This window comes from Dasypus novemcinctus, chromosome 25 (genome assembly GCF_030445035.2).
Source record: "Dasypus novemcinctus isolate mDasNov1 chromosome 25, mDasNov1.1.hap2, whole genome shotgun sequence".
NCBI classification, from domain to species: domain Eukaryota; kingdom Metazoa; phylum Chordata; class Mammalia; order Cingulata; family Dasypodidae; genus Dasypus; species Dasypus novemcinctus.
The window spans coordinates 54978111-55005882 of record NC_080697.1 but is presented as its reverse complement, the minus strand read 5'-3'; the positions used below and the strand labels follow the sequence as shown (position 1 = coordinate 55005882).

The window sequence follows — 27772 nt, the reverse complement described above, 5'->3', positions numbered from 1 at the left end:
CATTAATTTAGACCTTTCAATTATCTCAGCAATATTTTTTAGGATTTAGGTTTCAGTATACAGGTCTTACACTTCTTTTGTTAAATTTATTTCAAAGTATTTGGTTTTTTTTTTATGCTACCATAAATGGAATTTTTTTTTTTTTTAAGATTTATTTGAGAAACGGACTTTGGCCCAGTGGTTAGGGCGTCCGTCTACCACATGGGAGGTCCGCGGTTCAAGCCCCGGGCCTCCTTGACCCGTGTGGAGCTGGCCATGCGCAGTGCTGATGCGTTCTAGCAGTTTTTCTTTTTTGGATTCCTTATAACTTTCTACATACAATATCATGTAGAGTAAGAATAAAGAGTTTAAATTCATTTCAAATCTTTATGCCTCTAATTTCTTTTTCTTGTCTTATCCACTGGCTAGAATCTGCAGTACAAAGCTGAATACAAGTGATGAGTGCCACATACCTTTTCAAAATAAAAAAAAAAAAAAAGGAATTTTGAGACACATTTAGCTCTAAGTATTTCGGGTAAGGGACTGCAGAACTTCGTCACTAACTCATAGGACTGTTGAAAGGAGTAAATGAAGCACCACTTATGCTTAGTTTAATGCAGTTTAAACAAGTGGGAACTGGAGGTTGGCACCAGCAATCAGAATTCGGCACTGAGGACCGCGCCTGGGTGGAGAGAAGGCACCGCTCTGTCGTGGACAGGGTGGAGAGAGCAGCTCCGCCCTCACAACGCGTCTGGTGACAATTTTGGTCAATCTCCTTGGGAATTTTTGGTGTTGTGGAAGTTCTGCCAAAGTACCTGAACATCTGAGTAGTCAAGCCCAGGGTGCTTGTGGCTAGAGTGAAACAGGGTCTATGACCTGGAAGGAATGGACTCAGGCCGGCTGCTCAGGTGCTGTCGGGGAATAACTGCACGAGGGATTATCTGAGGTTCACATTTTTTTTTAACTAAGAGAAAATCCTTCAGTTTTCCAGTTGTTTTGTGACTTCTTTCTCAAAAGGTTTTTCTAGATATTCATCAGTTATATTTATTGGGGACTTTAAGTTTATTTCAGGTAGGAACAGTAACTGAGATGAACTACAGATAAATAGTACGAGCGGGAGCAGTCCTGGAGTCTTAGCAGGACCTTCCGCACAGCCAGGACTTAGCGCTTCTCTAGTTCGGGGGTTCTGCACAGTTTTTGTTCCACGGACTCCTTGGCCAGTCAGGTGAAAACCATGGACTCCTTACTAAGTCCACACTCTACTGTGTGTTAATTAATAAATATATCACGCACCAACACATCCCCATGAGAATAATGTTTTTTTTTTTAAAAATTTCTATTCAAGCTCTAGTTTGAAGGTGAATCATTGAGCCACAACTCAGCCCCAGCTGCTACTTTTGTCCACTGGACTGAAAACATCAAGGCAGCAAATGTAGCTTTGATCTCTTGCAGGTGATTCTCCTCTCACCATAAATTAAGCTTGAAAAAGGAAGATAACTTAGATGGTACTCTTTATCATCGTACAACACTCCCCACACCTGTTTCATTAGTTATTTTGAGAAGACTTTCAGATACATAAAAAGTGACATTAATAACAGTTAAGGCTTTTCATCTCCAGTACATAATAAGTTGTTAAAGACTGTTAAGTCTAAATCAAGAAACTCAGGTGATTCTTGGACTGTTTTCAATAATACGAAAATTTAAATGAATTACTCTGTTACTTTAATGACAAAAGTTCTGTGACATTTTAATTATGATCATTATGAAGATATAAAAACTGACATTATGCATATAAAAAGCCCCAAATTGGGCTCTCCCATGCTTCTCTGAATTAAATATTCAGTGGTTCAAAAAGGAGTTCCTATAAAGGTACAACACACAAAGGGCAAACATGATGGTATAAGAAGTAATCTTTTACATGCTGGTTCCTTCTCTTCACAGTTTTGTTTCTCATTTCCTCATGTCAAAAGACGACTTTGCAAGCAGTTGGCAACAGCTAGGTGTTGAGTGATGTCTTCAGCATTGCAGCAATAGGTAGTTTTCACAGGGACAGACCTTGTGCTGAGTGACTGAATCTGCAGACACAGAAAAACAGTTTAGTATTCACAGTGGCCAGCCACGTGGTCAAAATATAACCTCTTAAAATATAAACAACCATTGTTTAAAACATCTTAAATGGTCCAGAGTTGTGCTGTCCCTATGTCTATAAAGCACACGTGGCTATTCAAATTTAAATTAATTAAAGTTGGGAAGCGGACTTGGCCCAGTGGATAGAGCATCTGTCTACCACATGGGAGGTCTGTGGTTCACACCCCGGGCCTCCTTGACCCGTGTGCAGCTGGCCCATGCGCAGTGCTGATGCGCGCAAGGAGTGCCCTGCCACGCAGGGGTGTCCCCCATGCAGGGGAGTCCCATGCGCAAGGAGTGCACCCCGTAAGGAGAACCGACCAGCGTGAAAGAAAGTGCAGCCTGCCCAGGAGTGGTGCCGCACACACGGAGAGCTGACACAAGAACAGACACAGATTCCTGGTACTGCAGACAATAATACAAAAACAGAAGCGGACAGAGAAGAACACACAGCGAATGGACACAAAGAACAACTGGGGCGGGGGTTGGGTAGGGAAGGGGAGAGAAATAAAAAATAAAAATAAAAAATAAAACTTAAAAAAAATTAAAGTTAAATAAAATAAAAACTCTGATTCCTCAATCACAGCCACATTTCCAGGGCTCAGCAGCCACAAGTCCTGTTTGATAAAGTGGGCATGGGACATTCCTGTCTTTTCAGATACTCCTTTTGGACAGTGTTGACGGTTTGCCAGTCTATGGTATAGGAGACGTGAGTTGTAATCTCCGTTAGCCACTTCATATACTACTTGGTACATATAGATAAGTTTTAATCATGACTTAGGTATTAGGTCTAGGCCACATCATCCTATTTGCCTAGCTAAGTATTTAACATGGCATACTAAGTTAATAAGCATGATTCTAAAAACCAGTCTCTTCACATTTCAGTCTGATAAGCTCTAAAGCCCTGTCAGTTTGAAACTCTATTATTTTATGAAAATTATAAGCAGTCACATCTGGTCTAGGATAGAGCTGTAGACGCAGCAGACTGTATCAGCCCACCTGCACTGAGGAGCTGGCTGGAAATACTTCCTTTCATCTTTCCTTAGCACTAGAAACTCTGCTGCTCCCAGTTCTAGACTGGAATGAAAAAAGAGTGCAGTGGTTTGTCAGCAATGATTATGAAACTAATTACAAATGACCAGAGGGATGGAGAATTATATTTGAAGGACCTTAAGAAACCACACTAAGTGGGAAAAGGTGGAAAGCTATAATAGTGTGAGGGACAAAGAAGGAAAATGGGTGTATTCTAGGAATATAGAAGAAAATGGAAGAATAGAAGGGCCATTTTAGTTGCAGCTCAAGATAGTGCTCCAGAACTGAAATGTAGCTTTCCCAATACAAATGCACTTCCACACGCCAAATCTGAACTAAGAAATCGACGCTCAGTTAAAATTCAGGAAGGGAGGAGCACCTGATCAGCAAGTGGCCTAGCAATTGATTGTGAAGTAGGTCTTATTATTTCTATTTTACAGTCGAAGAAACAGGATCAGAGAGAGTAAGGTCTTCTCCAGATTGACACTATCAGCGAGTGACAGAGGGAATTTTGTCTCATTTGTTTCTGGTTCCAAAGTTACTGCTGTTTCCCTTCCACATGTCACCACAACTAGATTATTTTTATATTAGAAGAAGGAAAATACAATGCATACATCAAGCTGACCATGGCCATTTAAACTACCTTTATGTATCTAAAAGCTCATAGGTTAGTAAAGGCCAGCCTGATTTCATTTTCCCCTCAACTAAAAACATTTCTAAACTGCAGGAAATTTTTTTAGTAGGACAATACACACATCCATGCCCTTTGCTTAAATTCAGCGTTGTGAATACTTTGCCACATTGGCTTTCTTCCCTCTCTCCATATGTGTATAGACACACAGACCCCTTTATTTTTGAATCATCTGACAGTTGCAGACATTGTGACACTTTATCCCAGGCACATCTCTCTAAAATTTCCCCAGTTAGTTCCAGTAATGTCCCCCCTCCCCCCATTCTAGGATTGACTATGGCATTTAGTCTTCTTTAATCCAGAAGAGTTCGCCAGGTTTTTAAAACTTTTCAAAATTTAATGTGACATTTTTGAAGAGCCTTGTCCAATTATCTTGCGGACCAGCTATCATTCAATTTGTCTTTGTCCTACTGTTCCGTCACAATTTAAACATTTTTGGCAGGAATACTACATAAAATGATGTGTCCTTCTCAGTGTATCACTTCAGGTTGTCCCTTCACTGATGATGGTAAGCTTGAGCTCTTGGTTAAGATTTTATCTGCCAATTTTCTCCAATGAAAACACTCATACTTTTGGAATAAATAAGTAGTCTTTGGGATGATTATTTGAGACTGTGTGAATATCCTATTCCCAAAGTCCTTCACCCAATGGTTTTAGCATCCAATGATTTTTGTCTGAATCAATTATTACTATGGTGATTGTAAAACTGCTGATTTTCTATTGCTTTGTTTCTACATTTACTAGTTAGCAATCTTCTTGAAAGAAAACTTTTCTCTTTCCTACCTTCCTTCAGTTTTTTTTTTAAGTATTAGTATGGACTCATGATTTCTTCTTTAATTTAATATGTCATAATCCATTCTTATCATTACTTATTTTGATGCTCAAATTGTCCCAAATTTGGCCAGTGGGAGACCCTTAGGGCAGATCCCTTTGTCTTTGCTAACATATCTTCACCTGCTTTTGAACACTTGCCTGCTTTTTGGCACAATAAGATTCCTCAGGCTCACCTCCTATGTTCTCTGCCCGAGTCTTGGAATCACCCATTTTTTTAGGAGCCCTGGTTCCTTTAAGCATAAATGGTATTAGAAACCAAGACTTAAAAGTCTTAGATGCATTCATTGCTACCACTGCACCCAAAGCTACTCATTGCTTCTAGGCCATGCCAGTGGACAGAGCTGGAACTGTCATTTTAAAAACAACAGCAAAAAACCGAAACCCAAGTTCATGCTGTTAGCACAGATTCCATTTCACTACCAGCATTCTTCCTCCCTCCTGTATTTGAATCTTCTTTCTCCTACCGTGAGAACCAGGCTCCCCACATCAATATACTTACTCACAACACAAACAAAACAGTTTTCAAACTGCCATACCACTACTATAATAACAAACTTTCTACATGAAGTTCAAGATTTCCTTGCAGGTCTTTTTGTCCTTAAAATAAATACCACATAATACTGTGTTCAAAAGTTAATTAGATTAGGTTTTTTAAAAAAATTCTCTTTTCAGTATGGTTTATACTTCTGTTCCAGTGACTCTATCTTACAGAAATACTCTCATGTCTAGGATTGGCCTGTAATAATTATAGTTCATAACAATCTCTTAAAACTTAATTCAGATTGTCCAGCTAGAACACAGAAACACACACACACTATTTAAAATAGCAGAAACAGTGGAAATAACCCAAAATTTCCTGTAATGGAGGTGTGTACATAAATTATAGTACTTCCAATGGTTAAAAAGAACAGAGCAGGAATATATTTGTTAAAATGGAAAGGTCTCCTAGACATAGAGTTAATAGTAACTATCAGAATAATATACGATCTTCTATTTATATAAAAACAAATCCCCAAACTATAAATTTATAAGCATTTATTTTCATGTAGATATATATAATTTCAAATATGAAAGATACACTTCAATCTTTACTTGAAATTACTCAAGTAAAGGTATTATCATTTTTGCTTTGGTGGGGGAGAAGAAAAAGTTGACTGCAGAAACATCACTTTTTAAATTTAGATAAACCAAAATCAAAGCTTAAAAGACGGGGAGTGGGTGCAGCTTAGTGGCCGAGTGCCTGCTGAACATGTACAGAGCCCCGGGTTCGATCCCTGGTACCTCCTTAAAAACAAGCAAGCTCCAAAGCAATTAGCAAGGAAGTCTGCACACTGTCCCTTACGTCTTGCCTGGCTCCTCCTCTGGGGCAGTCTGTGAGGTGTGACTCTCTGAGCGGTGGTACTGTGGCGCACATGATGCTGTAACTGCACATGGGGAAGGCGAGCTGGGGGGTAGACCCAAAGCGCATCTGACCACAGAATAATGGCTGACAGCCCCTCGCAGCTCTAAATTCCCCAAAGTAAACACACACATGAAAAATGATTTCTATCCCAGTTCACTTGGCATCTGAGGATAACCACATCCAGGAATTCCAGTGTCACATCATATGAATAATCCTCAAACACCCAATAAAATGTGACTCTAAGGACAGATGTTAAAGTCATGCTAGTCTCAGCCAGTGGAAAGAGATGCAAATAGGAAACTGCCCTGCCAGGAGCAGCTCCCATGACATCTTCCTTTTAAGCTGGGGTTTTTTCTTTTCTTTTTTTCTTAACAATGTTATTTATCGGGACTTGGCACATACTGATGCAAAAGTTAAACTTCACTAGCTATGATTCTGTGTGGTCTTTTGGTTATGACATCAAACTAACGTGCTGCCAACATTAATCCTTCACAGTACGGTGGACAAGTCATGTGATTTAGCTAAAACTCCATCCGCCACCTGCCAAATGTGGCCAGTGGAACCGTGGAGGGCTCAGGGACACCCAGGGCCCTGCTGGGAGTTTTATCTTAGCGTGTCAAAATAAGCCATGAATTTTAGGGCTGAGAGAAACATCATGACCATCTAGCCAGATTCCCATCCAAATAAGGCATCGCCTCCGCTGAGGAATGACGGTCACCGAGGCCCTGGGAATGCTAAGCACGGGGGCTGACTACTTCCGGGGTCACCGAGCAGCAGAGCCCAGAGATGCCCCACCATGTAAAGTTTATCCCCTGCGCCTACTTCTGTGTGGCCAGACTGAACAAGCATCTTCCCTTTTAGGCACGGTAGTCCCGTAGGCTTTGCTTCTATAGACTAAATAAATGGTTCCTTCAACCCTGCTTCACAGGTCCTGGTTTCCTGATACCTCTCTGTTCTTCCAACTGCTTGCTGGAAATACAGGTGTCATCTTCAAGTCCTCTCCTTCCTAATACATCTACTCTATCAACCGGCCCAATCAGCTCTAAAACATTTAAAATCTGACAACGGAACACTGCCTCCACCAAGATTGCTCCAGTTCTGCCATCATTCATCACTGAACCACTGCAAGAACTTACAGCACCTCTTAAACACGTGTGCCAGAGCCCACTGCTCTCCTACCCAGAACCCTCCAGTGCCTTTCATTCACTGCTAGAAGAAAATCAAACTTTGTCCTTCTGTTTGCTAAGGCTTGAATGCTCCCGGCCCGGCCCACTTCTCCAGAGGGAATTGGCGTCACTCCCCTTGCTCCCCGCGCCCCTCCAGCCTCACTGCTTGCCCTCGCCTCTCAGCCTTCACCCGTAACTGCTCCTTTGGCCTGAAAGGCCATTTCCTTAGCTCCATCCTCAAATGCAGCTTCTCAGCAAGCCCTGCCCTAAAAGACCCACCCACCCCACCCCACTGGCACTCTTGAGACTCATACCCTGTTTGCTTTCTGACATTATCACTATCGGGATTAAAAAGCAGTGCTTGTTGTCTGTCTCCTCCTGCAGCTGCCATCTTAGCTGCTATAGCTCTAGTGACTAGAATATGCCTGGACCTCCCATGTGGTAGGCAGATGCTCTATCCATTGAGCCTTGACCCGTGTGGAGCTGGCCCACGCACAGCGCTGATGCGTGCAAGGAGTGCCCTTCCTCGCAGGGGTGTCCCCCGCGTAGGGGAGCCCCATGTGCAAGGAGTGCGCCCCGTAAGGAGAGTCTGAAACAAAGTGCGAAACAAAGTGCAGCCTGCCCAGGAGTGGTGCCGCACACACAGAGAGCTGACAAAGCAAGATGACTCAACAGAAGAGACACAGATTCCTGGTGCTGCAGACAAGGATAGAAGCCGACACAGAAGAACATGGCAAATGGACACAGAGAGCAGACAACTGGGGTGGGGAGGGAGGGAGGGCAGGGAAGGGCAGAGAAATTTTAAAAAGGAAAAAAAAAATTGCTTGGCACATGATTAGGTGCCCAGGAAATATCTGTTAAGCAAATGACTGAACAGCCTGATATTATGCAATATGTTTGAAGGAAATAGCTTTGTTTAATAATGTAGCCGTTCTCAACTTTTCTTTTCTGCTCTGACTTCTGACTGGAGACGTCACATATCTGATGCTTTTCCAAGGATGAACCAAGAGTCTGGGCTGTCTCACAGACAAGATGACTACTCTGTCCCTTACGTGTGATTCCTAGCATCCCAACTTTAGCTTCCCACCTAAGATACACGAGCAGGTCTGGCATGACAGGGCTGCCCTGCACCCACTGTTATTTACTAATTTATCGATTACATTTTATAATGATTTATTACCAGATTTTAGTAAGTAAATCTTATAAAAAGCAACCTTGCTGAACCCTTGTATTAGTTATAAGAGTTTCTTGATTCTCTAAGGTTTTTCTGGGTATACAATTATTATATACAAATAAGGAAATTATGCTGGGGCTCAAAATTTTTAAAAATATTATTTTATGTCCCCACAATAGAATAAAATGTACGTCTTATTATTTAAACATAGCTCAGACAATAAAAGGATGCTGAGACTGGAAGCATGTCTTATGAGAAAAGCCAAACAATCATTAAGCGAGAACACCAGAAGGGGATAAAAGAGTGAGCAGAAATGACCACATTACAAAAAAGAGCAGACGCATTCAGTCACCATGGGCTCAGCCAAGTTACTTCAGACCCCAGAGTCTTAGTTTCATGATAAGTGAAATGGGAATTATAGTTCATGGGAGTTCTGGGGGAAAGCAAATTATAGGAAAATATGTTCATGTATAATACATTTCAATAATATCAGGTGAAGGTACATTTTACATCTAGGATCAGGAATTTGATGTTTGTTTTCCTGTTTATTTTCATATGTATTCAATGGCTGACAAGTGTTTTCTCTCTCAAAAACCCCCATTTTCCCTTCTGGTTGATGAGTCATCAAGAATCTTGGCCTAAGCTTAGTGCTGTTTCAGGAAAAAGAGGCTCTAGGGAGTGGAGAGGGAACATAATCAAGACCATTCACACAACCGCTGGAAGGCAGCGCAGAGTCTGTGAGGTTCTCCACGGAGCACATGAGTAAGGCACGGCTGACATTTCATACGCTGAGCCCTGTTCGGTGATTTCATAAATTCACTCCCTCCTCTATGCCAGCAATATGAGGCAGCCAGGAAGGCAGGCTGGTTGAATGCTAAATAGTCATCCCAGAGCTGTGTCTTTCTACTAAAAGAAGCCAGGGGTTAGAAGAAATTCTTATAAATAGAATAATCATTAGAAACTTTATGTTCATACCTAGGGGTTACTTTGTTCTGCGACAGAGATAGCAAAGGGCTAAAAAGCTTATCTGATGTGTGGTAGTGTTAGAATGTGAGAGGTAGTGTGGAAAGAGACAGTTTTTAAAATCTGCTTATCTATCCCCTGTGATTTTATTATGTCTGCAAAAAGAAAGACTAAATTACAAATTTGTAAATGGATCCCACAAGCTTACCAACTATTTTTAAGATCCTCGCACAGAAGCTGATATTCCACTGAGAACAGATTTAATTTGTAAATTTTGAGCATCGCTTTTCATAAATTACCACAAAATAAATTTTCCTTTTAAATTGGTGCTTGAAAATGGTTTGAAATATTCCTAGTTTTAATTATACAAAATTCAGAGAATAAAACAATTGCTACAGAAATATTTATAATGGAAGTTAATGAGAAGAGCATAGGTCTTCAAAAGACAAAATTTTGCTTTGTCACAGTGTGATGAATGCCTTTTCTACATTTCAAAGGATATTGTCACTCACAATATCGTTCTACCTTGTCTATTACAGATGTACTTTTCACTCTTGTGTTTTCTCATTCATTCATCAGGTAGGCAGGATGGAGAATTATTATCCTGTTTTACAGAGGCAATAAGTGAAGTCTAGAGAAACTCTGTGATTTGCCTCTGGTCAGACAGTAAGTTGGTGGTGGAGCCTGGAAGACCCAGGAAGTACAATTCTGGGTACTGTGTGTTGCAGGTCTATTCATATAAATATAGACATAAAAATAAAATCTCCTTTATTTGTGGGCAGCTGGAGCTATTGTGATTTAATTCAGAAACTAACAGCCAAGGAACTAGGCTGGAGAAAACCCTGTGCGTAATGAATCACCAGGACTCATCTCATACGGGTGAGAATTCCACCAAGCGGAGAGCCAAGTATTTCAGAACACACAATACCTGGATGTTGCCAAATGACAAATCAGAAACAGGCCAAGCTTTATGGGAAAGGAAAGAAACAGAAACTTGGTCCTCAAGTCTAGCACTGAAATGTGAAGAATTCTGTAAGCCCTGTGGAAATGAAACCTTGGATTTACGCAGGTAGACATGGTAGACATGCAGCTCATAAGCATCCAACAGGAGGAGGGCTGAGAGGCAAAACAACTAGAGGAACTCAGTAGGCAGCTGAATTGTGTATGACCTACATACAAAAACCTAAGAGCAACAGGAAAGACCGCTATAATTATCCAACCTGGAAATAATAAGAGTGCAAACCAAGACTTTGGCCCTCAGCACAGTACAAAACTTCCGAACTTCCAAAAGATTAGTTGTTGATATGGACTGTTGATATCAATCATGTGCAAAGTTCCGTTAGCTGAATGAGTATTTTGCTAAAGCACAATTCTATTCTGTAGTCTGCTCATTTTGATACATATGCTTTCCTAAAAAACAAAACAAGACTGCTGTTTCAGAACACAGTATGTTTTGAAGGTTATATTCTTGGCTTTAGAAACAAGTAAACAGTCTCTTGGCTTTTAGACTGTAGCTAAAATTACAGTTTTTTTGAAATTAGTTTCCAGGCGAATGACAAGGTACTCTGTTTCAGATAGTAAAAAAAATTATTTTTCTTGCCATACTTAAAAAATATATCAAGGGATGGCCATCGAGTATTTAAAATGTAATCATAAAACGTATGGAGATTTACAAGAATTTAACGTGGACAAACAGGGTAGACTCTTAACTATTAAAGGATAGTACCTACAAGGGGGGAGAAGAGCCAGAAGTTTAGGATTTAGAGATAAGGGGAAGTACATAGAAGGGAGACTGAAAAAGAAATAGGCACAAAGGGGAGCAGAACAACAGAGAGAGAAAGAGAGAAAGGAAACTTCTCAAGAAGCCAGGTAAAGATCTTGGCCAAAGATGCACAAACTGTAGTAATTCATCAAAGCCAAGTGGAGGAAGGACAGTTTATCTCCAAAGTTGAATCCTGAGTTCATTCTGAAATGTGTGAATCTAACACAGGATTAGTAATAATTTAGCACAGATGCTGCTACATGCTCCTCTGCTCCCTTCCAGACATCCACTGATCACAGCGGCCTTTGCTGACTGTGGCTCTGGCCGCACAATTCTCCGTAACCTATTCCTCCTGCCCTCTCACGGAGCTGGCACAGCAGAAGAAGCCTACCTGTCATCCTCACATAACCCTGTGACCGCCACGTCACCACCGCCTCTCCAGAGTCTAGTGCAGAGTTTGGCGGACATGTCTGTTGAATCAATGCCAAACCTGAAAATCATACTCACATTATGCTTACTTTTCAAAATAAAGGATGTAGCTACTTTTACACGAGGCTCCCATCTGCACATGTGGTACTACTATGAACAGAAAAGTTACTGTGCGAGGTGTGCAGGAGAATGCGTGGTTCCCATCCTAAATCAGGGAGCGGGCCGAGCCCCTTGAGACAGAACAAGAATAGGGGGAGATACTTGAAAAGCCAAGTGGGTACCCATGTGCCTACACCTTAAAATTTTGGTAACTTTGGATATATCGTTTTTTTTCACACTAGCCGGTGAAGCAAAGTGTAAAGTCTAATAAGGTTTCCTTCTTCCCCGTGAACTTCAGTGGACAAGAGAAAGCAGGAATGTTTCAGGTTGGCACGCAATAATTATGCCACTCTGTTAAAGATGCCTGGACAGTTAGAAATCAATTAGGGGGTCCCCAGGCCTCCGTGGCATGCTGGGGTGGACACGGCGGTTCCCTCTCACAGAACCCGGACGGGTCACTGAAACCACAAAATCGTGCTCTGAAAGTGCAAACCCCAACAGACGCTGAGCCCCGAGTCCCTTCCTTACCCCGGCCGCCTTTCCTACGAAAGGAGCCTTCGTTCTTCGTGTGTGCAGGGAGGTTCCTACCTAAGATCCATTTTTCTGACAAATATTTGACCGTTGCTTTCTTCTTTCCTCTGTAGGGACCAACGATGATGCTGGCGTGGCGAGGGAGCGGGCTGACTCGTCCCCCGCACAGGTGGACCAGGTCGCACAGCTTGGCCCTGGGGGGGCTGCTGGCTGGCGCGATGAACATGGCTGGCTGGCCGGCGAAGAGGCTTCCCTGGTACTGCCCCGCTGACAGGTGGCGCTCCACTCGGCAGACCTAATGGCAGAGTCAGAAGGAAGAAGCACAAAGCCACTGAAGCATTCCATTTTCAATTAAAAGCCACTGAAGCATTCCATTTTTCCATTAAAAGCCACTGAAGCATTCCGTTTTTCAATTAGCATAGGCCGACTCTGAAGCTCAGCTCCCTTTTTTGGGATAAGAACATGGCAAATGTAAGGCATCACATTCTCAGCTGAATTTTAAATTCTGAGTAATCAAAGAAGACAATGACATGACAACTAATTGGCACTTGGCATTTTTGATGCAGCCCACAAGCAAAACTCCAAGAACACCAATTTATAGGCCAAATACAAAAACAAAATATTGAAAAGTAATGAAACATTCAATACAACGAGGAGGACTGTTTCTACATATGGTGGATTCCATGCAGGTTATTTGGATGGCTTGTGTAAGCGAAAGCAGGAGCGCTTCTACAGCACCATTTAATCCAAGGAGTCACAGGGCTCTTGGCAGCAAATTACATTTACATGGTTCTAGGCAATGTTAGAGGTTCAATGGGCAAAGGGAGAATTAGGTAATATTAATGTAGAATTCCTATACCTGCTAAATATTAGGCTGGGGAGAGATAGGCATCTAGAAGTTACTTCAATGACTTACTGTGAAAATAGTTAAGAGGAGTGTGGTAGATAGTAGGAAACTTTGGATATAGGAATGTTAAGTTGCCCTTCTTTATTTGATAAAGTTACGGTCATCTGACCCATCAAAGGGACAGAGGGATCGTCCAGTTATTCTAAACACACCCTTGACTAAGGTTAATAAAGTCTTCTTTTAAAATGCAAATATCCTGTGGAGCACCTGGAGGGCTGTCATCCATATCTCACTTTGAATATTTTGACCCACTGTTTTTCTTCCAGCATCTGAGATCAATGTTCGGATCTGCTCTGAGAAATTAAAGGAAAAGGGATCAAGGAGTGCTCCTCAGAAGAGCGTGACTTGGATGGAGGTGGTACTACTTGGCAGGGAAGTCCCGATCAGTTCAAGTGCCACAGACAGAGGCCTGAGTGCCCGGACAGTGGAGGGCTCTGGGAGTGGAAAGGCAGCCAACGATAAACTCCTCAGGCTCTGTCTCTTTCAAAATGTGAGAAAAGAATGAATATTTCTTCCACGAGGTTTTCACGCTACTTTCATTTAAAAAGAAGATCCTACTATGAAAAAATAGCTCCAACCTTAATGGAATCGAGCCAATCCACTTGATATGGCCATGGAATTGTCTTTTCTTATTCCCAGCTATTGGGGACTGAATCATGTCCCCCACAAAAGGCATGTTCTGGTCCCAAACCCAGGTCCTGTGGGTGTCAGCCCATTTGTAAGCAGGACCTTTGAAGATGAAGGTACCCAAACTAAATGAGGGTGTGTCTTAATTTAGTATGATTAAAGTCCTTATAAGCAAAGCAAATTGGACACAGAAGCCGGGAGTGAGGGTGGGGAAGGGCAGCTAGAAACTGGAAGTCAATGGAACTGGGGAGAGAAAGAAGATTCTGTCATGTGCATTACCATGTGATGGAAAAACCCGAAGACAGCTGGCCAGCCAGAAGATACTGACCAGGGAGAAGAAGCAAGCTGTCTAGCCTCTGAAAGTGTGAGCCAATAAATTCCTCGTGTTCATTGTGTGGTATTGGTCTTAGGAGCTGGGGAAACTAAAACATCTGCTTTAAATTTTATAACGTAATACTTAGTATTTAAGTTTTCACCTGGCAAGAGGATCTACTTTATGCAAATGATTGTACTTACATGGTAACTTGGTTAATATTTTTAGTAATGCTTCCAACATCCCTGTGAGATAGGGAGTAGGAGAGCTGTCCATTTAATTTAGAGATGAACATACATATCAAGAGATTTGCTTGGCTAAATGATAAGCGAAGCTGCAAGAAAACCACCGCAAGCACTCATCTCCCTTAACCTGCGTAAATCACTGGACGGTACTGCATTGAGATGGATCAAGAAAGAATATTTAATATCATTAAAGTTGAATGAAACCACAAATTAAAAAAATAATTATGAAAGTAATTGATAATTGAAACAGTATAGAAGTAAAAAATGAATGTGCCTGTGTAACATACTGTTGAATCCACTCCGGTCTTTTTTTCCTTAGTGGCAGAACACCTGCTTTTTGGGAGCGGTGCTGACCTCCGCGTAGCTTTGTGTTCAAGACAGGGGCCCTTCCCTGCCCGAGGGGTAACTCATGATTGGTCCAGGCTAAACAAGGTGATTTCATTTCCCTTGCAAATGACTGGCTCAAGCTTGTGCTGTGACACAATCTTGCCCAATGTAACTGGAGGATAAATCTGCTGGTGGGATTCTGGGAGAGGTTTCCTCCCTCATATAAATAGGGCAGATAAGCAACCACTTCTCTCCTTTGCTGGACATTGTCATGACTACACACGATGCCTGGAATTACAGGAGACACCTTGAAACCACGAGGGGAGCCACTGTAAACCTGCTGAAAATGGCTCAGTGGAAATGGAAAACAGCTGGGTCCTTAATAACATTTCGAAGTCATTGGATTGATCAAACCAGGCCAATTGCCCCTTTTGGGTACTTTTTATGTGGGGAAAATATTCTTCATTCTTTAAGTTACTTGGCAGTTGACTTTATGCTTCCAGATGCCCAAAGCATCCAAATGACAAAGTTCTCATACCTCCTGCTGCTTTGCAGGGGTGACCACTGTTAGGACTTCGCTGAATATTCTTCTAAATTCTGTACAATGCGCATACAAACACACACATTTAGGTTATAATTTTTTTCTTAACAACGAAAAATGACATCAAATAATTATCTTGATCCATGGATAAATAGTAAATCAAACCTATGTTTTTAACCCTGCAGAAAAGAAAGGAAACCTTTCAAATGTTTAGAATGTGATTTCAGTAGTTAATTTCTTTGCTTGTTCATTTTCACCCTCTTCTTTCTCCCATATTTACTGAATATTTATTATCTGCCAGGCACAGACAAGGTATGACTATGACATAGTCCCTAGCCTAGGTTTAAAATGTATAATACAAAAGTCAATAAATTAAAATGTTTCATGTATTCAGCTTGAAATCAGAGGAGGCAAAGCATTGGAAAGATCTGATTCTCATGCAGTGAGATGCTTCCAACATCCCTGTGAGATAGGGAGTAGGAGAGTTATCCAAACTTAAGTACAATATTTCTGGGCATGCTTACTCAAGGTTTAGATTACTTAAAATTAAAAATTAATTCAGGAATTTATCCTACAAATATACTACTAGATGTATACAAGGACATATATGTGCAAAGAGCTCATTGGCATAGAAATTATGATGGTTGGCAAGTCATTCATATTATAAATACAAGAGGATACATATTTCTGCTGATTACTGAGCTTTAGTTAAGTTCATTCCAGTCAGTGGAAGGTCTAAGACGGTGAAACGTCCTGCAGACTCCCTGAGGACGGGCAGTTCTATTGTTCATCTTAGTATCCCGAGCACTTTCACATTATAGGGATACAGTGACTGATGAAACTGTTCTACAAACATGAGTATAATGCAGTCCTATTTGTTAAAAATCGCACTATGATTTTGAAGGCAGGTCCTCAAATTGCCTCACTACTGCAGGACACATTACCATAAGAATTTTGACCTTGGCAATTCATTTTTCTTCTGCAGCAAAGCACCACTTCTTCCCATTGAGAATTTTAGAAATAAGTTCAGAATGATTAAACCGAGACTAATATGAAAGGTTAGTAGAAAAGCTGAGAATACTGAAATATGCCAGACGGTACACTCTTACTATTCCATCATCAGGCCTCAGCCCACGGGCCTACTTTTTACTTTGAGATCAAGGAGAAAAGCTTCAGGTACACTGTTTTAAAAACAACTTGCTGTTGATTATTTTCATTGCCTTCTCAATTCCCTCTGTAATATTCATCCAAGGCAATTTGTTTCAAACTCTAGCTTCATTTCAAACCTTTCAGCACACACACATTACAAATACTGAAAATATCCAGAAAAGGGGGCCGGGCAACATGGTAGCGTGACGGGATGGTGTGGGGGGACGGATGTAAATTAGGGTGTGTACTGTTGGGATGACGACGATGGAGTATTTTGTGGTTTTCTCCGTGAGGACCTCAGAGCTAACCAGGTGTATCAATATTGACCTAGCAGTTGCTAGTCAATTTTTAAAAATAAAAAGGTAAAATCCTAACTCTCCTAGATACAAAATGAACACTTAATACATGTTCGTTTTATTTAGCTTATTATTACTGGAGGAATCAGGCAAATGTTATAACTGATTCATAGGAGAACCCAAAAACCACATTTATAGATTAGGAATATTGAAGTGAACTTGCAAATGGAAAAAAAAAAAATTAGCCTTTCCACGGGTGGGGAGGAAAAGGGGACAGAACTTCTACCAGATAGAATTCATTTTCATGCATACAGATAGGAATCACTCGCATTGCCGCCAGTTCTTCCTGACCTCTAGAGTGGTGAAATAGCACAACGGCGACGAAAGGTAGAATCAGATACCTGGAAGGGTGTGCTCAATCTAAAGCATAGTTTTCCACTGAAGCACAATTTTTCCCCTCCAGAAACCAGGATGTCTCTTTAAAAGAAATCACAGAAAAGTAGTCTCAAATAAATATGACAGGCCAGTAGACAGAGTAAATACTGGGTGGAGATCAGAAGAGCTTGCTCTTCTCTCTGTTAACAGCAACATGAAAATATGTATATACACACAGACACACACACATCACGGCAACTGGGAGAAGATGGTATTTCCTGTCATTCATGTTTCACTTGAACCCTCCGAGCTAAAGGCAAGGACCAGGTAAGAAGAGAAGGATTCCAATGGCTACTGGAAGGATCTGGGTGTCAAGCTAACTCTAGCTTTACAAAATATGCCTTTATTTGCGTTTGAGTTTTCATCAAAGAAGTTAAACTGATTTTGTAGGTTTTCGCTCAACAACTTCAAGTCTATTTACACAGCCATCAGTCAAGGCAAACTATACTGTTTACAAAGCTAAACAGAGCACAGTTCTCCCAATACTTCGAGCTTCAGAGAATCTTAGTTATTCATCCTTGGTCAAGAAGTAAAACCCCACCCAAGGGCTGATGATTGATTTACTTTACCCATGGGTGTTAGATTTGTGTTAGTAATCAATTAGTGAATTTTAGAGCTTATCTTCAAAATCACGCTTTGACTCCCTGACAGTTTCCATAGGTTCTTTATGGACATATACCGAGGTGGAGATACAAATCTCTCATTCTGCAATTTTCAAAGCAAAGTATGTTACATTTAAAAAGCGAAGCTCAGCAAGGTGTTTTTTGGTTTTTTTTTTTTTTTTTTTTTTTTTTAGTTTTTTGCCAGAGATCATGTACCAGGAAATGATAGGGTCGGGTTCTGAGTCTGGCTGGGTCTGCCAGACCCCAGAGTCCTTGCCCTGCCTGCAACTTTACACGGTCTCTGCTCCTAACCAGCAGCAGAGGGAAACACCTGCCCACACAGTCCCCACAGGGCATGAGGAGAATCAGTAAAATAATGCAATATCTCTTTAATTGGAAGGTGCACATTTTCTACATTTTAACAACTCTAATATAAGGATAGGTCTTACAAAATATGATGGGTTGGAGTTTTAATTGGCAGAATGGTTTCTCTTAGTGGCACAGAAAATACTGGTATGTCTTATGATCAATGCATCTTAGATTTGAAGTGCGGTAGACTAAAAACCTTGATGGTAGTAATTAAATAAATAAATGAGAATGCTCTTTCTTAGAGTAGAATGCCAACTAATAAATGCAGAAAGAATGGTATGATCAGAAAAATCAGTATTTAGATACAATTGTAGTAATAATTAATTTTAAAAAGGTCAAATGAGTGCTAAGATAGTGGGTGAAAATGACATAGGAGCAGGGTTTTACACAATCTCAAGGTTATCTCCTCAAAAAATATTTATTTTATACAAATGGAAACCATGTAACTTGACAATGGAGCAAGCTGGCGGACTCTCCCCGAAGGAGAGATTAAGTTAAGGCCATCAGCAGACAACAGTGTGCCATCTGGTAAGATGCAGTGAAGGACAGGGCTCACTTTCGTGATGGCCTCAGCAATCCTGAGGACGCCCTGAACACGTTCCCTTGGCGCACAGGAACCTAAGGGAAGACTGTTCTTGAAGCAGGATTGAAAGTCACATGCAGTAATGCTCCTCAGGAAGAAAAACAGAAGAGGTGGACGCCAGCCCAAGTTCTGCCTTTTCCCATCAGCTCTGGCATTGTTTGTTTATGTTTGGGGCCCTTTTTCTGGAAAGAAAAAATATAAAATGAAACCCTTGATGGTAGTAGACTGCAGGGTACTAGGGGCAGGGGTGGGGGAGTTAATGCTTAATAGGTACAGTTTCTGTTGGGGGTGATGGGAAAGTTTTGGTAGTAGAGGATGGTGGTGGCAGCACAATGTTGTGAATGTACTTAACAGCACTGAACTGTATACTTGAAAGTGGCTAAAAGGGGAATGTTGTGTTTATATTACCACAATAAAAATGAAAACAAAAGAAGATTAACAAAAAAACAACACCTAAATGGTAAAAAGCTAATTATTGAGTACAGGTCACTGTTTTTTTTCTCACAGAGTTGTACAACCATGAGCACAATCTAATTTCACATCACTTTCAACATCCTGCAAAGAACCCCCTGCCCATTAGCAGTCATTCTCCATTCCCTTTGGCACCCCCTCCGCCCCACCGTCTGTCTCTAGGATTTGCTCACACAAAAGGAACCGTACAGTACGTGGTCTTCTGCGGTTTGCTTCTCTCCCTGAGCATGTTTTTTCAAGGTTTATCCAAGCTGTAGCACCTATCAGTATTTAATTCCTTTTTTCTGCTGAATAGTATCCTCTCGCATGGCTATTAACATATTTTGTTTATTCATTCATTGGCTGCTGGACATTGACATTGTTTCTACTTTCTGACTGTTATGAAATGCTGCTGTGAATATGTGTGTCTGAGTCTTGGTGTGGATGTATGGTTTCAGTTCTCTTGGGCATACACCTAGGAGTGCGATTCCTGGGTCATAGGGTTACTCTATATTTAGCACTTTGAGAAATGCCCAACTGTTTTCCAAAGTGGCTGCACCATTTTACTATATTGATCTTAATTTTCATATTCAGATTGGCAAAAAATGTAAAATTTAGTGCATAAATTGCTACAACACTTTTCCTCTGTGCATCTCCTCTCCCCTTCCCCAATACAGAGAAGACAGCCCCTGGACTATCTTAAAGCAGAAAACAGATTCCACCATGAAGTCAATTCCATTAATAACCTCACTTTATTTAATCCCTTGGCCTAGCACTCAGGATCCTTTAAAATCTGGCCCTACTCTCCCTCTCCATAGTTCCTGTTATGCTCTTTCAAATATACTCTGCCCTAATCAAGCCTGTCATACTGTTTCCCAAATACATCACATAATTCCTTAATTTGTGGTTTGTTTTTTTTTTCTCCATTTTCCCATGCTTAAGTTGGTTATACAAATCTAACAGAACTGTATACCAAAAAAAGAGAGACAATTTTACTGTAAGTTAATTTAAAAGATAAAATAAAAATAAATTCATTTACCCTTGATGTTTCTTTCAAAGGCAATTTAAGTGTGTAGATATTACCACAATAAACATTAAAACAAAGAACAAGAACACCTAACAGTGAAGACCAGCCTTTTCTGAAGGGTTCCTCTCAAATCCCATCAAAGCATCGATTGGTCCACTGGTCTACTTATTTGAAACTTAGCACACACGACTTTCATTGTTTTAATTTCTTTTTTTAGATAGATATACTGGTAATCTGTGCGAGGCCCTGCAGTATAGGCCCCAGGCATACAGAGATAAACAAGACAATAATTCTTCTCAAGTAGCTAATATTGTAGTAGAGCAAGGGGTCAGAAAGCTGATTGTAGCTGCTATGACTGAAAGGTTTGGAGAGAGATGACACTTCAGCTGCGGTAGAAGCTGGAGGTGGCCTCATAGGAAAAGGCAGCAGGGAGTGGGCAAGGTAGTGGTATTGTTGTCAGAGGAAACAATACACTAAGGTAGGGGGTTAGTTCTAGGAGACATTTTTTCATAATACTGTATAAAGGTTAATATACATGTAAAATAACTGAAAATTTCCACTCCCAGATGGGCAGTTCCTTTCTCTCCAGTACCACGTATGTACAGTCCCTACGTCCGTCCTCTACAGGGAAGGCCGTGCTGCCTCCAAGTGTTCCATCAGCATGTGCAGGGATTTAGGGGAGAGAACTGTACTCCCACATTCCATGTGACCTAGCACTTTGGTGCTGACATCAGAGACAGAGCACATGAGAGGGCAGGGGAATGAGAAGGGAAGAGCCGAATAATGATGCTTTCATTAAACTCTCACTCTTGGCCAATGAGGACTCCATAGAAGAAAACAGAGAGTGTCTGAACTGGGAAGGATGTTGGAGATCATCTCAACCATACTCTCATTTTACAGGTGAGGGAACCTGATCTTAGATCACAGAGTTCCTGGCGAAGCCTTCCTGTGCCTCCTAAGATGCAAAATCCTCTCACCATTCGTGTTACCACCGAATTAACTAATGAAAGAATCAAAGAATGAACAGGTATAATTCTGTAGCTCCACCTTGAGTAATTCAGTTCTTCATTCATTTAGGTATTCAGCTATTCATTCATTTAGGTATCAGGCTAAGTTCTGAAGATGCAAAAATGAAAGGTCAGTCTTTGCTCCTTCAGGGCTTTCCAGCAATTGTAGTACAATAAGACAGTTGATTTAATGAGAAAGGAAAATAAGAACCCGAGGCTACTTGGATGAATTAGGGAAGACTTCACAGTGAAAGCATTTGAACTGGAGTTGAAGAATGGGTAGAAAGGTAATTGCTTAATGCAAAGCAAACAGGAGGGCACTCCAGGTAAAAGGTTTATGAAAGTCATGGCATGTTTGGACGAACAGTTCAAGATCACTGGGGTGTGACATATGAGGGATGAAGGCGTTGGCAGCCGATACAATAACAAGAGCTAACTTATAAAGCATTTAAGTACGTACTAGGTTGAGGCTGAATAAGCAGGCAACCAACTCATCATGATTACACAGTATGATGAGGCGTGCATTCAGTGCAGAGCTGGAACAGGAAGTTAGGTCACGAAATCTGTACAATAGGGAACTTAACTCTGGAGACAATACAGGGGACAGAATGGAGAGGGCTGAAACCAGCAACAGGAAGACCCAAGGAAAGGACAGCGATCATTTCAACAAGAAATGACGTGGGGCAGGGCGTGGCACATGGGCAGGTGGGGATGGACCTATTAGAGGCCTCCTATTCTAAGGAGGGCAGGTGAGCCCTGGAGAGCTTAGAAGAACTATGCGCACCATTTGCAGGAAAGCTCAGCTGTTGGGGTTATAATGTTATAAACAATATTGCTCTCTTTCTCCGGTTCAAAATCAACTGGTGTCAGATAAATGGAGATCAAAATCACTTTTATTATTCATAAAGTTGACTGGGGATTTGGGCCTTAGCTCAGTGGCCATATGAGTTCTTCTCTTATAATTTAGAAAGATCTAGTTACAAAGTTGCAGTTGGCACTGGGCATGGCAGGGCGAGCTGAGAGTACTTGAGGATGAATGATTTCTTCAGGAAGGCAATGGGGGTAACCCAGGGATGCAGAAGGGGCTGAGTCACAGATGCCCCATTCCTTCCTGCAAACTCTCTAATTTGGTAAGTCAGGCTTCCTTGTTTGGGGAGCTGAGAATGAGAAGGTGAGGCCAAAGACCATGCAAAGCTGAAGTGAGAAAGGAGGCTTCCCTTTAACATCAACTTGAGAATATAAGTATTTGAAGTACAGTACATTTGAATTAGCTCTTCACTGTAAGTCACCTGGAGGTAATCAAACTCATTTCAAAAGAGAAGGTAGACTCAAAGGCAACTGTCCAGAAATACAAACTATATTTAGAAGTTTCACTGTCTAAAAGAACTCTCAGTTTAGCTTTACACTTGACAATGTTGAATGGTTTGAGTGTATAAAAGTTAAAATTAACTGACTGCCATTAGAACTTGGTAAAAAAGATGTCTATGGTCCTAGGAATTTTTTTTTTTAAGTTAAAGAAATAAATTGAGAACATATTTTTCACTCTTCTGACATTCACTTAAATCCCATAAAAATAAAAAAGCCAAAGTCTTCAATGAAGAATACCTGAAAACTTGTAGAACCCTGCTATAAAATCTCTCAACTTTCTATTAAATACTGTCCTTGCTCCTCTTTGCAGTTTTCAAACTATTCCTTCTCTCCCCTTCTTTAACTCCACCCCCATTTTTGAATCTCATGTTATTTCAGATAATGTCTTATATTTCACCTCATTGTTACTGTCAAACACCAACCCCCATGACATTTCTTTCATCTCTTGATAATTTTATTTCCTGGATCACTGTCTCTCTCTCCATCACACCTCCTGTCCATAGGTGATCCTTCTAATGCAGGGGTTCTTAACAAGGGGTCTGTGAGCTTGAATTGAAATTCGAAAAAACATGATTTCTTGTGGGGAGATGTTGGTGTGGGTGTGATATATTTATTGAATAGTACACAGTATAGTATGGACTTAGGAAGGGGTCTGTGGTTTTCACCTGACTGGCCAAGGAGTCCGTGGAATGAAAAGGTTAAGAACCCCCGCTCTAATGCCTTTTCCTCTCACTTCCTTGTACTCCTCTTTTCCCACGATCTTGTCCTCCACCTAGCTTAGGCACACCCTTCCAGGTAACTGCATACTTTTATTCAAGTCACTTTCAAATCAAAGTCTCCTGTCTTTCTAGCCCATTCCTTCTAGTATACCACTGAGAACTCTACTCAATCGACACCACCACCTTTTCCCTAACTTTCACCTGCCTCGATGTTCTTCCTCTCTCCTCTCCTTAATCAGCTTAAATTCTATAGTCAGCCATTGTAACTATCCCCTTGTGACTCCTTCACCTTTCTCTCTCCATTAGACTCACCTGGTACTTAAATTCAACTGTCAACATGCTCCGCACCTGCGACACTGCAGGGGCGTATGGCTGGAAGGAAACGAAGCTCCCTGGACTGGTTTCATTGTAGGCTCACAAACATAACCCTCAAGTGGACCGTTGATGTTGCCCAATCATTCACACTAGTTCTAGTCCATTCATTCTTCCACTCTCCTGGATGACTATTTCACACCTTCTGGTCTTGAACATTTCATCCCTCTTTCTCCCACTCAGCTGATGTCACTGCTTCCTACCACAACGGGAAGAGTGGAGTAAAAGGAGAAATTTCAGATTCCTTCCACTGCATATCAGAACCTTCACACAGACTCTGCCTTTAAACCTTCTACTACACATGAACTATCCATATCTAAAGCCAGTCCCTGCATGGTGCACCACTAGACCCATTCCCTCTTGCCTATTCAAGAGCATCCTTCTCATTCCTCTATCATCAACTTTCTCTTACTATTTACAGGGGTGCTGTTATTTCTCCCATCCTAAAAAAGTCCTTCCCTGCTTTCTACTTCTTTTGCCAGATATTGCCCCATTTCTCTGCTCCCCTTTGAAGCAAAACCAAAACCAAAACCAAAACAACTGCTTGAAAGAGCTGTCTGTTCTCACGGTCTTCCATTCCTCTTCTCCCTTTACAATCAGGCTCTTGCTTCCACCATGCTCGTGAGGTGGCTCTTGTCAAGGTCACCACTGACCTCACGCTATGAGCCAAATGAGCACTCCTCACACCTCCTCTCATATGAACTATGAGCAAAGTTGGACAAATCTGATCACTCCCTTTTCCTTGAATCATCTTTATTCAGCTTCTAGGACACCATAGTTCCTTAATTTTAATTTTCCTTTTATTAACCATTGCTGCTTCTTCGTTGTTGTTTGACCCTTTAAAGCTAGAATGCCATAGGACTCAGCCCTTGGTTCTTTTCTTTTCCTACTCTCAACCCATTGTGACCTCATTCAGCCTTAGGGCATGAAAAACCTTTAATATGCTGATAACTTCCAAATTTTATTCCCAGCTCAGACTTCTTCCCAGAATCCCATGTCCAACTGCTTTCCTGACATGTCCGCTTGGATATATAACATACCTCTCAAACCCAATCCTGATTTTTGCTCCCCTTTCCCTCAAGCTGCTCCATCTACAGCCTTCTACATCTCAACTACTGGAAGTTTCATTCTTCCAGGTGCTCAGGCCAAAAAGTTGCAGTCATCCTTGACTCTGTATTATCTCTGTTATTTATCAGAGTATCTGGCCGATCAGCCTTACCTTCAAAATTTATGCATTATAGGAGTACTTCTTACTGCTGACCCAAGCCAACCCAACATCCTCTCTCATCTAGATTAATGACTCTGACCTGGTCACGCTACTTCTAAATTTGACTCCATTATAGACTCTTCTCAATAGAATGAGAATTTAAAAAGCATAAGTCAGATCATGTCACTCCCCTGTTCAAAACCTGGCTCATTTCTTTCAGAGTAAAAGCCAAAATGCTTGTAATGGACTACGTGGTTGTCACCTCTCGACCTCTCTTTCTACTCTCCTCCTTGCTCCTTCCATTCCCACCCCTGAACTCCCAGCTCTTCCTTGAACACGTGAGGCATACTTCTGCCTTAGAGCCTTTGCACTAGCTAGTCTCTTTGCCTGGAATGTTTTTCCTTCAGATATCCCCTTGGCCAATTTTCTCGCCTCCTTCAGGCCTTACTCAGATGTCACCATGCCAATGAGGGCTGCTCTAACTCCTCTGTTTAAAATTTCAACTCTTCTGACCATCAGCAATCCCAATTCTCATTTACCTGTGCTACTATTTCTTTTGTCATAAGTTTTATCATTTTATAACACAATGTATAATTTACTTACCTATTTTATCTACTGTTTACTTTATGCCTCTCCTGCTAGACTCCAAGGGTGGGGATCTTTGTTTTATTCAATGATATATCCCTAGCACCTAGAACAGTATCTGGCACATAGGAGATAATTACATTTGCTAAATTAATCAGCTATTTATTGAGTGATTATGGAGCTTGGGAGAGATGAGACTATAGAGAATGATTCCAAGAAAACATCTAGTCCAGATAGGGAAGCAAAACTGACTCCCATGGGGGAAAGTAGGATGGTAGTAATAAGACAAAAAGGATTTCAAAAAGGGCAGAGGTCAGGGTGGGTAGGAGCACTGGGGAGAAGCTCCACCGAGTAGTACAGCCTCCAGCGAACCGAAGGAGTAGGAAATGGAGACCTGCCGAGAGGAGATGCGGCAGCTCAAGCTGGTGGCTGAAGAGCAGAGGTAAGAGGAGATCTAGCCTGGGGACAGTGAGAGGACAGCTCAGGCAGAAGGAAGGACTCCTGCTGGAGAGCTGCACTGCAGGGACCAGGGCCCGGTGAGGCCAGCCAGATGCTCAACTGGCAGAGTGCTTGGCACATTCTCAGCCGGAGGAGCCACCGAGGTCGGAGAAGGCAGGCTCAGCCGCCTTGAACCTGGAGGGCAGCCGGTCAAGAGGAGGGCTCCTGAGGCAGCGTGAAGTTCAGTCCTGAGGGGCAGCTCACAGCTCCAGAGCTGGATCTGAACAGAGGTGACCACTAAAGCTGTGAGAGGATGAATTCATTTTCTGCTTTATTTGCAGTTCAAAGGTTCCAACTTTGAATTTTGTAACTTGAAACTATTAGTGAAATGGTTTTTGAAAAAACTTTAGGGCTTGTTTTGGGTAAGAAAAAACAGTATCTCATGTTCTTACTTTTGGGGAAATGTGCTAAAAGATAAAGAAAATAATCGTAAGAGTGTACAAAGACAGTTTTGTCAGCTCCTGGCCCAGGGAAGACCCATGGGCTCTAGGAAAGCAGGGTGATAACAAAGTATTCCTTCTTTTGGGAGTGGGTTTAGGGGTTCTGCACTTTCTAAACAGAACAGTATTCTAGTTTTTAATTCTGGAGAAAGAAGAAAGCCTTAAACCAGGGAGCTTTTTCCTTTATCTGGAATTTTCTTCTCTAATCGCTAAGAGCTAATGGCTTGAGGAAGATAATGGCTTTGACCTAGAGAGCTCATCTAGGCAGGCTCCAAAGACCAGATGCCTCCAAACTCTGGGAGCTGAACCCAAACTCTGGGAGGACTGAAACATAGAAGAAGAAAGATTTAGGTTAAGTTTTAAAGGAATGTTCTAATCAGCAGCCAAGCACACTGGTTGAAAAAGTTAAGAAAAAGTTAAAAAGCATGAATAAAGAGATCTAGTTGTTACGTAGAGTTTCTTTGTTTAATATTATTATAGCTAATGTTCTCTAAACTTTTCAATTGAAGTCGCCTCGAGAACTCTGATAGCATAGCCCAAATCAGTGTAAAGCAGGAATTTAATAAATTTTCTTCAAATCTAATATGTTGTCGTTCTACTCTATAATATATCCATTTCTTTTACAATTAAAATGTTTTACATGTTTATATTACTTATCCAGAAGTAAACATACCACACAAAAAAGACCTTGCACGCATGGCTCAGTTTAAGAAGCACCTTGTAACACCTTTTTTTTTTTTTTAAGCTGTTTACATTTAAAATGAAGCGCTCTGGCATTAGAAGGGATTATTCTAGTCCAACGGTTTTATATAACTGAGAAGCAAACCAAGGCGGAGGGAAACTAGGTGCACATGGTCACACAGCAAGTACAACAAAGAGAGCCTAGAGCAGGAATTCCAAATCTTTTCTCTCCAGTTTCCTGTGCGACCCTGAGCTTCAGTGTGCTGGTGTGCAGCACAGGCCGACACAAAGGCTGCCCAGGGTGCTGGAGTGGCACAGGGGCACGCGTGACAAGGTATTTCACATACTTAGAACAAGACTTGGCCGCGCAGGCCTTCATCCTGCTTGACTTCTTGACAGCTTTTGGCATTAAGCATGCCCTCCTCCTCGCAGATCCGCTTGTCCCCGGCTTCTGTGACATAACATCCCCGGTTTTCTTCTTGGCCCCTCCCTTCCTGTCTGGGCTCCCCTTCCCTGGCCGGCCATGAGATCTTCAGAAGTGCTCACAGCTCCTTCCTCTTCACGACTTGTCCTCACTTCCTAGGGAGGCTCATTCATGCTTACCCACTTCCCCTGGCCGCCGTGAGAGCTTCAGAATTCCTCACAAATCCTTCCTCTCCGCAACTTATCCTGCCTCCCGAGGGAGGCCCGGGCATGCTCACACTTAGAGTCAATTCCTCCTATTCACAGATGACCAACAGATTTCAGCCCTTAGCACGGAGTTTCCTTCATTCTGACCTCTAGGCCCATATGATCCACTGCCCACCAAAGTCAGCCTGTCTAAAACTTAGCGCAT

The 27772-nt window shown here is 41.6% G+C and overlaps 1 protein-coding gene across 5 annotated transcripts in view; it reads right to left on the bottom strand.

The window, feature by feature from the left end:
- Positions 1 to 282: 282 nt before the first annotated feature.
- The window catches only part of MCPH1 (microcephalin 1), a 268454-nt gene continuing 240964 nt past the window's right edge, over positions 283 to 27772 (bottom strand). For 2 of the 5 annotated variants that reach the window (XM_023582753.3, XM_023582755.3), the window contains exons 13-14: positions 12187 to 12484; positions 1867 to 2054 (exon numbers count right to left, since the gene is read on the bottom strand). In XM_023582753.3, coding sequence (XP_023438521.2) covers positions 1996 to 2054; positions 12187 to 12484 — 357 coding nt within the window. In that variant the 3' untranslated portion in view covers positions 1867 to 1995. Of the gene's footprint in view, positions 2055 to 12186; positions 12485 to 18599; positions 18766 to 27772 lie in introns of those variants that run through there. The other 3 variants (XM_004472356.5, XM_058288019.2, XM_004472357.4) reach the window with 3 other exon arrangements.